The 11,501-nt window shown below is 41.4% G+C and overlaps 2 protein-coding genes across 2 annotated transcripts; both read right to left on the minus strand.

Annotated features, from left to right (window-relative positions):
- Positions 1 to 48: 48 nt before the first annotated feature.
- On the minus strand, positions 49 to 7,385 carry LOC108850792 (protein REDUCED CHLOROPLAST COVERAGE 3). The gene is given in 21 exon segments (XM_057007928.1): positions 49 to 1,626; positions 1,904 to 1,985; positions 2,070 to 2,182; positions 2,274 to 2,405; positions 2,477 to 2,660; positions 2,795 to 2,928; positions 3,034 to 3,138; positions 3,233 to 3,334; positions 3,490 to 3,582; positions 3,662 to 4,060; positions 4,156 to 4,218; positions 4,313 to 4,790; positions 5,017 to 5,171; positions 5,432 to 5,935; positions 6,015 to 6,056; positions 6,159 to 6,290; positions 6,370 to 6,434; positions 6,514 to 6,762; positions 6,989 to 7,061; positions 7,153 to 7,340; positions 7,343 to 7,385. Coding segments are annotated over 21 exon segments (4,746 nt in total). The 3' UTR covers positions 49 to 216.
- Positions 7,386 to 8,055: 670 nt separating this feature from the next.
- Positions 8,056 to 10,577, minus strand: LOC108805059 (zinc finger BED domain-containing protein DAYSLEEPER-like). Its single transcript, XM_057007942.1, has 2 exons — positions 10,561 to 10,577; positions 8,056 to 10,457 (listed from the first exon to the last, which is right to left on the minus strand). The coding sequence occupies exons 1-2, from the start codon at positions 10,575 to 10,577 to the stop codon at positions 8,222 to 8,224; spliced, it is 2,253 nt and encodes a 750-aa protein (XP_056863922.1). The 3' UTR covers positions 8,056 to 8,221.
- Positions 10,578 to 11,501: the final 924 nt, after the last annotated feature.

Below are 11,501 nucleotides of genomic sequence, written 5' to 3' on the forward strand. Positions count from 1 at the left end.
TACAGCCTCTTTTTCTCTTATCGCCTGTGTTGGTGACCCAAAGACAAAGGGAAAACGTGCGAAAATTTTACAACACAACAGGTCTAAAGTGCATCATACATAAAGAACAGAACCATCCAGTCCCGAAAAGAAATCCAATAAACCAAAAGAGATGAGAGTATACTCTGCTTCACAAGAAACTTTATTTTGTTAGCCTTATCAAACCCACTTATCAGATCATACACAAACGGACGATGGTTGATGGTACATCCCAGCTGCATCGTTGGTAAGTCGCTTCTTCCTCCTCCTCTTCGCCACAATCACAAATCCTTCACCTCCATCCGTCTCACTTTCCTTCGCAGCACTGTCCTCTTCTCTTCCGTAGACTATCTCTGTTACTGTACTATCCTTTACAGAGGTATCTTCTAACTCATCTTTAGGCTTGCTTACCTTCTTCCGAGCAGCCACAACCTCCTTGTGGGATGAATTTACCATGAAGCTAAGTAGGATCTGTCTCGCCAGCTCTTCCTTCTTCAAAACAGCTGCGTTTTTCTCAGCCCCTTGGCTACTGCTGGAGTCAGCGGATACACTCGCATGTTGAGAGCTATTCAGCACGGATCTCCTCGGAATAAACTCTGGTGCATCCGGATTCATGGTTTTTGGCGTCCCAATTCCATTTGAGTAAGTAACACCATAATATGGTGGTGAAGTTCCGGAAATAGATTCTGCAACCAGACTATGCGGATCAGTGACCAAGAAACCTCCAGGGTTGTAAGGCTCTGCGGCGGCTGACAGCTTTCTCCTGCTGATAATATCAGAAGCCTTTTGCTCACGACAGGACCCTCCTAGATTCCCTTCAGACTCTGACGTTAGATTTTCTATTGACTCAACAACACTTTCTTCTGATTCTTGTTTTTCACAAGGAACCTCTGTGCCCTCCTCCACTGGCAAATCAAACATTACAGAATCAGACTTGCTTTCTTCTCCAGTCGATGAACTTGATGAGATCCTGTATATCTGAGTTTCAGTTCTTTCCAAATTCAGTTCTAATTGTTCTAACATCGGCTTCAGAACGGTACCTGGTGGTGCCAGAGCAACCTCTTTGTATGAGAGAGACTTTGAAACCAAAGTAGTACTGGTGGTAACCGCAGCAGAACCAGGAGACTTTAGTTGTGGCTTAATTGAATTTGTACTCGCATCTATCTCTGTCTTCTTCAGAGCCCTGAGAGATGATGACTTAGAGAGGGAGGGTCTTGGAGCCGTTTTCTGCAAGGGAGAAGATATATACTGTTGATGAACATCCTGTCTCCCATTCAGATTTCTATTAAGCGACGTCACTCTCTGATGAGGCTGCCTTTGTCTAAATTTCTTTCCAGCACCATTTCCGGATCTCCCCTTTGAGTAGGCCTCTTGCCAGCCCTCATCTACAGCCGACTCTTCCACAGTTTGGTTGTCTACATTTAGTCTGTGTACATCATCTGTCTCTATGTCGACCTCATCCACAGCTGCGTTAGGATCATTTACTTCGTTCCTACTCTCATTGACATTTGTTTCTACCACGTCGTTCAATGTAGCCATGCCATGCTGTGAAGCAACGGAGTCGGAAGCATCATCTGCTGATGCAACACTATCATTGACCGTGGAAACCTGTCGAAATAGAAGTAATGTCACAAACCTTTGACATGAAATCCATCTCGTTCTTTTCGTTTCAATTTGTTTTTTTTTTCTCTTTCCATTAACTTCTAGCGCATGGGAATGATATGAAGTTTAGACAAGCAGCGTAGTAGTTTGAGATCAATTATCTTCAAGCAGAGTTCTAAATAATTTAAAAGTGTTCTTTTACTCTAGTTATTGTTTTGATCATCAAGTTTCAGAATGGGGTGACCAGAGGAAAACAAGGATCACAAAAAGTTTAAGAAATTACAGTGAGACGCCGCTGTTTTCTGTGAACAACACTTCCTTTAGTGTCTGGATCAGAACTTATATAGTCCATGAGATCTTCTACACTGCAAGAAAGGTTGGACTTTGGTGCCAATGAAATTAATTTACCATATCCTTTTTATGTGTTCTGGGAGTTTCCATTTTTGTACCTAAGGTGGCCTTTGCTCGCTATGGAAGCATCAGGCTTTGGGATTCCATTTCTGGCTGCTTCCTGCTGCTCTATGGCTCTTGACTCAAAATATTCTAGCCATGCAGCAGCATCCTGTGAATAGACCCACCAAAATAAATTTTAAGTTCAAAACCATTCTCACTTTGTTACTCCTCTAGTTAAAAAAAAAATATTTTTTTGTCACCTGTGTACGAGGGTCATCTGATCCAAGTTTTTTTGTAAGGATCTGAAGTGTAGTCTGTTCATGATGCACACTCAAGGAATATGCTTCCATGAGAGAGAGAGCCACAGCTATTGCATGATAGCTTGCTGCTGTCTGTACAAAGTAAACATTGAGGAAATAATTAGTTTGAGAATGGGCGGGCAAGATTAGATAAAGGGACGAACCTGAATATGGTCAGCTCCGAGCAATCTTTTATTGCACTTTAGAGCTTCGTGTAGGTATCTTAGAGCTACATTAACGTTTCCCACTCCTTCTTCCATCATAGCCACATTAATATATGTGGCGGCAGTATTGGGGTGAGATAGCCCACAAGTGAAATGAAGAAGAAACAAAGCACGGTTCACATATCTATATACAGGTGACGCATAAAAAAAAGGGTTAAGTTAGATGGCAGATAACAATTACAAGGTGATGTATAGAAAATAGTATTCCATGTTGTAGTGACTGTACTAAAGTATAAGAGGTCATCATGCATCACTTACTTTAGTGCCAATTCAATGTGCTGAAGACGATAATAAAATACAGAAAGATCCCCATAGCTTTTCATAGTGTCGGGATGATCGAGACCAAGTTCTTTCTCATTTATATCCAGAGCCTTCTGCTGATATATTGTTGCCTGATCAAGAGAGGACAAAAAAAAACATCAGAGTTAACACTATCTCTCATATAGGTCGATTGAAAACTGATAACCAGAGGTGCTATAAGGGAGAAGTGATGATACCTGGTTAAAATCGCCAGTGTGGTACAGTACAACAGCTAGAAGGCTGTACGCACAAGCAGTGTTTTTATGATAAGGTCCACAGACAGCAATCATCTTGGCTAATGCCTAGTAAATGCAAAAGAAGTCAGCCATCTCTTGGATAACAGTTCAGATCGTTATAACATGAAAATATATATTTGCTACCAAATGAATTTGGTACCTTTGTTCCATAGTTGACAGCATCATCTAGTTTTCCTTTGTCAAGAGCCAGTTTTGATGACTCCAAGAGTGTCCTTCCGTCAGATGAAACACATAGCACATGCTGTTCAATCAAACATCTTATCTATTAGATTAGTGTCTAGCATTTTAACTATGCTTGACGGACCAAGATTCAACCAGCCGTAGATCAAAAGATAGCGTGTGGCCTAATCGCTTTTAGTCCAACTAATATTGGATCGTGGGGAGAAAGAGACCAACCTTGCACACAGGTATCAAGCCAAAAACGTCAGAGCTCTTAAAGGGATTTAGAGAATCGAAGTCATAATCTCTTGGAACTAGTTCTAATCCAACCTGTAAAAAAAAAGCATGAGTAGAGAACTATAAACTCTTATTCAAGCAGCAAATACATTAAACACTGAGATTACATTACCTTCTGGCTAAGCCCTCGGAGAATGGAAACTTTATTCAAATGCTTGAACTCATCTTTCTGTATCCAACCAAATTTAGTGGAGATAAATTTCTGCAGCCACTGTAATCTGAGACAAGACTCTTCACTGGAGATTCCATCGCCAAGCATGAAATTTAATGAAGCAGCTATAGCCACGGGTAGCTCTGCCATATCGTTCACAGATGCAATAACCGCCCTAAGAAGATGCTTGAAAGTTCTAGTAATCATCTCATGAATACAGAGGGACTGTATATGAGGAAGGTCCTCAGCAAGTTTAGCCACGTGTCCTAGAGAACGCATTTGGAGTCCTCTAATATGCATGAAGTCTGTCATTGTGCGGCCATCAACTGGAGAAAGCTCCAGGGACCCAAAATCTGCTACCTAATATAACCCATTACAATGATTCCCTTAATATAGCAGCATGGTTATAGATAATTTCAGATATCTGATATTCGTTATCTAGCTTTAACACATACCAGCCTTGGCAAAGCAATTTCATCATAGTATCCATATACCATCTTGGTAAGCTCTTCTTTTGACTGTAGCACAACAACAAGTAAGCAACACAGTCTCCAATATGATAATAAAAACATAACATAACCAAAACAGAGAAGGGAGAAGAGAAGTAAACACCTTTAAATGGAGACCAGTTCCACTTTCTTTAAGGCGAGAGAAAGCCTCTTCAGAAAGCAGTTCCTTCAGTTCATGATCAAAGTGTAGATTCTGCTGTAGATGATCAGCCTCCCCATCTAACCCGCTTAGACTGGTATTTTCTGATTTCTTATTATTATTTTTGATCTTTAGAACTTTAAGTTGTTTCCCCAAACCTTTGACTGAAAGGTCAGTCTCACCATTCGTTGCAGGCTTCCCACTGACGTCTTCCGTTACTGTTTCTTTCTTTTGTAGATGCTGAACCCAGCAAGAACCGAGCTCCCATCTGATGGGCCTTTCGGAAGATGCACTTTCTTCTTCTAACTTCGTTAGGTAATGTTTAACTTGTTCATGTACAACACATCTAAAAGACTCTAAATCATCCGACTCACACTGTGGAGGAGGCTGGTTTCCTCCAGATTTTCCGGCACTATGGGACCTGTGAAGCTGAATCCTTAAGCTGCAATAAAGTTATCAACCAAGGTGGCAAACAACAACAAGTTAGATACTGACAATTTCATTGGAACACGGCGCTGTTGCAGATAATTTCACTGGAAAATTAATACTCAAACAGCTAACTGAAGCAAGAGAGGCCAGCAACAAAACAGAAAATGGTATATACTAACATGCACACTGTGATAAAAATAATTATAAACTTAGAAATCTACTTGGGTGCATGCATATACCTGTTGAGGTTAAGAGCATTAGCTCCTCCATCAGGTAGGTCATCGATCACAATATCACGGATCTCAGTCATTCTCTTCTTAGTTTCACCCTTGACATTTACCACCGCTGTATATCCACAGTGTCTTACAATAACTGTGCTTAAAGCCGGAGTATCCTGGGAAAAAAAATAATAACTCACTAATACAATCTCTAGAATGATATACATGAAAAGTATATCTATTATGAACGGTTACAGTTCTACTCTAATCTATCTAAGAATATGATAGTAGTGCACAGTGCTGATTGACAGAAACAAACTGTTGGTGGTGAATGCAAGAACATACACAGAATAGACTAATGTCAAAAAGATGGTTGTAAAAAGGCCCTATACCATTTGCATGTAGATAACTGAGGAAAGGACGAGAAATCACTTACGTGAACAATGACACTCTCATCAGCTGTTATCCCTTTTAGCAGATTCCTTTCACTAAGTTCCTTGGATGATAAAGGAAATGCACCTTCAGCCTTTTGGTCATCAAGACTGGCAAGATCACGTTTTACAATGATAGACAAATCTCCAACCCGATCCTCAAGAAGGATGGAGCCGTCGCTAGTTCCACTTGTGCGTCGATTAGTAGCAATCACGTCGGAAATGGCTCTAACAGCTCTTTGAACAGAGACATCGATAAACAGGTTGTGAAGCAGAAAAGCTTTCTTATCTCGAACAACCCTCTCCTCCTCAGTCTTGCACGGAAGCTTAGCTAATACAGAGAACTCAGCCGCCCAGGGACGAAGAAGATCATGTTCACCGTCTCTCCCCTGGCCTCCACCGTTCCCTCCCCAGCTCTCATCCTCTGCTGGTAAAGGAGAGAAGGTTGATAAAGACTCATGGGGAACAAGCCATGTGTTTGTGCGTAACCCATACGGTAGGTTGCCAAACTGAAAAACGAGTCAAGACTTAATATTATTGAGCTTGAAAAATAATCCATTAGTAGCAGGGACAAAACAGCAACTTCACCTTGTTTCGGTCAGTGAAAGCTTTCATCAGGGACTCGTATGCCTTTTGCATCATTTCCAAAACAGTTAGTCTCTTAATTAGTGTCACATATGAATAAAAAAAACAAAACACAATGAGGCAAAAAGTTTGAAAAAAAAAGGAAACCTTAGCAAAAGCATTGCTGACATTCTGAAGCAAATCAACAATGGAGTGAGTATGTGAGAGCTGCTTCCCAACGGCAAAGAAACCTTTAACCGATGCAACCACATGTATAACCTTCCCATTGCATATCCTCACCTGAAAATACAAACAAGAAGTGTATGGAGAGAGCTGCCTATCAGGAGAAACAACAAGAAGGATGATGATAATCTCTCACCTTAAGTTCAAAATAGTCGCCGTCACGCCTCTCTCTAGCTTCTTCGCCATCAACTTTCTTCAACTCTGCAACGACTCAAGTCAGAGAACGTAACTAATAGAACTTTTAACAAGGATTCGTCGGAGGAGGACAGGGACGACTTACGAAGAATGGGAGGAGAGACGTTGGGAATGGAGAAAAACTCGTGAAATTGAGAGAGCTTGGGCGTCGGGTGGATAGCTGCCATGTCCAGCTCCTCCTCAGGCGGCGCGGTGTTGCCATTGATGACGGCGGCTGATTTGTTGTTGGAAGACGATTTGGAGGCGGGGGAGGGGAAGAACCTTGTTGTGCACGCTACGATGTCTAGGACTCTCCGCACCTGAGTCAAAGCTTGACTTTCCTCCACGTAGTCCTCTGTGGCACATTTGTAAATAATACGAACTCTAAGGGCAGATATTTTTTTTAAAAAGTAGAATAAAATAATGAGATATAGTTTACCAACCAATTACAAAAGATAACTAAACAATGATTAGTGCCCATACGTATCTCAGTGACACTATCTAGTAGTACAGTATAATATTAATATGTGGTGGTAGGAAACTAACTAGTGTATTACTGTATATAGTATTTAACCACTCACGTGGAATCATACGGAGGACACAAGGCTTGAGGGTAACCACTTGGACGTTATCACTCAATCTATGCCCTTTCACCTGCAACAATCCATTCACCACCACAAAACCCAAGTTATTAATAATCTCTCAATCACAACTTTTGTTTCCATGGAAACTGATGGATCTTTACTTGATGCGAGAGAGAATAGTTGGTGAGATGGCATGTGTCAACGTGAGATGCCAAAAGCCTTTTCACGTCAATGATTTTGTCGGTAGAGACTCCTTTGAGTATCACTTGTGTTTCGTAAGGAGTCGTGACTGTTATATCAACCAGACTCGGCACCAACACTTTCTCTTCTCTCTTCTTCTTCTTCTCTCTTTCCCTCTGTTTGATTTCCCTTTGCTTGATGACCTCGGTGCCATTTTGATCCTTCATGTAACAACACACACAACATAAGATTTAGATATCAACGAAAAAAACCACATAACAGAAAATACGAACCTTAGAGCGTAGACTCCGAGAGGAGAGCTGAGAAAAGAGGTTTGAGTGAGAGAGGCTGAAGAGAGGATATATAAAAGAGGAGGATAAGGGTTTTAGTTTTTTTTTGGAGATATTTGACTAATACTGACCTCTCCTTCTCGCTAACGCCAACTATATCTCTCTATCTCTATACTAAACGACGCCACATGTGAAGTTTTGATGTTCACATTAAAGTTTTTAATTAAGGCACCAATCCAAGTCCCATGCAATCCTACCGAGACTTATAATGATGGCTCAGATTCAGGCACGTGTCACTATTGAGTGGTGGGGACAGTGGTTCTTGTCCGACTCTGTTTTGTCTGCTTTCACTTTTTTCTTCTTCTTACAGTAATCAACGGTTCGAATCCACTGCTCTCTGTAGTGGTCTTTTTTAGCAGTGGTTGCCCACTCAAAGGCGATTCTCTTTTTAATATAACCCACCTACTTAGTGTCTACAATAAATATACACGAGTTCCCACTCGTTAAACTCTGCTTACAGGTGACAACAACGTAAGAATTTAAAATACAACTATAGTGATGTATGTCAACACCACAAACACTCAAGAACCTGAGTGTAAGGAAGTTTCTAGTCATTCACGAGACTGAATCAGAATCCAATACATCAAAGCAATCAAAAGGCAAATACTATTAATAGTTTGCTTCCACTTACAACATGGGTTTAGTTATCGAAACTAAACTTCAAAACGAATCTAACAAAGTAAAAAACAGAGTTACAACGTCAAGATTGTGTTTGGTTTTTGAGCCAGTCCTTTGTGCACAAGAGCGCTTCCAAGGTAACACGAGGAAGAGAAGTCTTATAACTGTCCATCTGCTTCACTTCTGTGTCGAATACGGAATCAGGTGAGACTGTGCTGAAAGGGATGGAGAGAAGATCAGCAGCTATCTTTGAGAGGGTAGGGTAGTTGATGCTGTTGAGCTTCCACCAGCCAAGAACGTCGAAGGAATCAGACATCAGAACCAACGCATCATCTAGGTACTGATCCATCTCGGTTTTCATATCTGACATGTCAATCTCAAAGTCTCCAATTGTGACGAGAGTAGACCCTTCCTCTAGAAGCTCGTCACCCATAAACAACGTGTGTTCTTCTTCCTCTGCTAGTGTATGTGCTTGAGATTCATCACCAAGTTGCTGCTCCTCTTCACTCACTACCTCACTTACTCCTTCCACATTCTGCTTCTCTACCTTACACACCGTAGTTTGCTCTACTGTAATTGAGGCGTGCTCTTCTTCCTCTGCTACTAGACGCGACTCTATGGTTTGCTCTACTTGTGGACTTGTCTCGTCTACTGCTTGTCCACTCCCTGTGCTGGCATCTTGAGACATGTCTTGTTGGAAGTCAGGTTCTTGAACCACATCTATTTCCGAAAATCCTTGATCCACATAATCATCCAGCAGGTTGTGTCCACTGTAGTTAAGGAACACATCGTGGATGGCATCATTGACGCTCTTGATCCAGTCTTGTGCATCTTCACCATACGCATCAGTGAACGTGTCCTTAATGTGCCTCATCTTGAACCGAGGATCCATGACCACAGCAACCGCCAAAACCAGGAAGCAACCTCTCCAGTACAAGTCGAATTTCTCCCTCAAAGAGTTCGCAATGCTCCTGGCATCCGCGTCTTCACCCATGGCTAAGTTGCTCAGCTCCAGCTGAAGCTTCGTCATCTCACCGTACAACACGTTTGCTGTCAAACGGTTCTCCCTAGTCAATACGTTACCCGCTTCGAAAAGAACCTTCAAGCACGAGCAGAGGCTCTCAACTTTTCTCCACTCTTCAGGAGATATCGATATTTTGTATCCAGGATAGCAAGTTTCCAAACAAGAAAAAACTTGTCTATGCTCATAGGCAGCCACCAACATGTTGTAACTCGTGTCCCATCTCGTCTGGTTGTCAAAGACAAGATCTTTATACGGAACATCGGTAGGAAACAGTCTCTTCAGCTCATCGAATTTATCTCCGCAATCATCGTTCGTCTTCACAAACTTGATGCTATCTCTGACTTTCTTTATAATCCCTTGAAGCTGCTCAACCGCAAGCGCATCTCCCGCCATACTGCTCAGAACGCGCGCGTAGCATTTCCCCATCAGTAACTGACCGTTCAACACATGCTGGTTCCTGAAAGACAAGAAACCTCTGAGACTCTCGACACACGTTTTGTTCACCAACGACTGACTGACAGCGAGGCTCGACACCTTCCCCTCCAGTTTCCAATCAGACAAACACGCCGCAAGAGGCTGGCACAACGCCGAATCCGAATCAGGACAAGCCACAATAGCAACACTCAAGAGCCGGCGAGTCAAGTTCCAGTCTTTATCAACGAAATGTCCAGTCACAAAGGCGTAACCCACCGACTGCTTCGACGACCACACATCTACAGTAAGATTAACTCCCCCAGGTATCTCCCCAATCAGCTCTAAAAGCTTCTCCTTTCGAGACGAGAACATGCCAACACAGTCACCACGGACGGTATCAAAGCTCGCCATACTATACTGCGGACGGAGAGCCTTCAGAAACCCGGCGAAACCGGAATGCTCGACCATGTGGAGAGGGTAATCATGCATGATGATCATCCTCGCCATCTCACGGTTACAGTAATCTTGATCTAAAGAGCCATGAGAACGTTTCTTGAGAGGAGGACTAGTCTCGTCGTAGTCCTTGGCGGCTTGAGGGGTGGTGAGACTGGTCTTAGGGCACTTGGCGCATATACCAAGCTCGATGTGACGCTTGAGGTGGCTAGTCCCCGAGGCTTTGGCGCCGTTTATGAAAGCGTAAGACTTGTTGCAGTGCTTGCAGAAGGCTTTGGTGGTGTCGGAGCTAGTGGCTTCGGTTGTGAAGTGATCCCACACCATTGACTTCCTCTTCCTGCTTCGCCTGGTCCTGGTGGTGGTGGTTTGTTGTGAATCAGACGAAACGCTGTTATCGACGACCTCTGGAGGATTTGGATCCATAATCCTGAAAAAAATTGAAATCGAAATCAATTATGAGTTCGATTATAACATGCAGATTCGACAGAGTTCAATAAGAGACGAACGGAGAGAAACAACTCCGATGAAACCATTCGCATAAACACATAGAGGAAGTGATTGATACTTACGCGCAGAGAGAGAGAGAGGGAGAGAGGAAGCTAACGGCGGGAAGTGGAATCAAACGCGTGTAATGGGCTTTGGAGGAGGTTGGCTCGGATTAGGGTTTTGAGCTTTTTTCTCCGTCGGCCTTTTTTGTTTTCCACTTTTATCTATCTAATCAATCAGGAAGATGCAGTTTTTTATATATATATTTATAGTCCCTTAGATTTTGCCCGCCGTAGATCTGTCGACCCTGGTTTAATCTGGACCTTCTATTTATTTTTCCATTTATTGTACTTGTACATTTATGTCACAAAAGAAAGTAAGAAAAAGGGAAAGATGATTTTTTAATTGCCACAAAATGGAATTTATATGATACAATCCAATATATATTTTTATTATGGAAAAGTCAACTGTATATAAAAATTGAAAAGACTCAATAATTAATTTTTTGAGTCAAAGATTCAATAATTAATTAATAACATCAGCATCTACATTTTATCAAATATGTCAGAATTAAAATAATCAAAAATGGAAAAGTTCCATTTCTCGGTTTCTTATTAGTTTTTTTTTCCCGACTCGGATTCTTATTAGTTATAGTTTTTTTTATTGTTACTGAATTTATTAATATTAAAAATGTTCTAATGTTTTTCTTACAATTAATCGCTTATCATTTGTATTTAAAAGTATAGAAGAAGGTGGAATCCCCTCAATTAGTCTAGTGGGTTTCACTAGCAATTTATTAATCCTTTAATCATAGATACTGAGTTCAAATTTCAAAAATGTAAATTATGCAGATCATGAAGAAAAAATGTTATACTACATCTCTATCAAGGTGTAAAATCTCATATAACGGGCCAAATTGGTATAATGAAACATAAATTGTAATAAGATAAATAGATTTATCGGTTATAAAATCGTTTATGTAATA

Source organism: Raphanus sativus, chromosome 1, assembly GCF_000801105.2.
Source record: "Raphanus sativus cultivar WK10039 chromosome 1, ASM80110v3, whole genome shotgun sequence".
Lineage (NCBI taxonomy): Eukaryota > Viridiplantae > Streptophyta > Magnoliopsida > Brassicales > Brassicaceae > Raphanus > Raphanus sativus.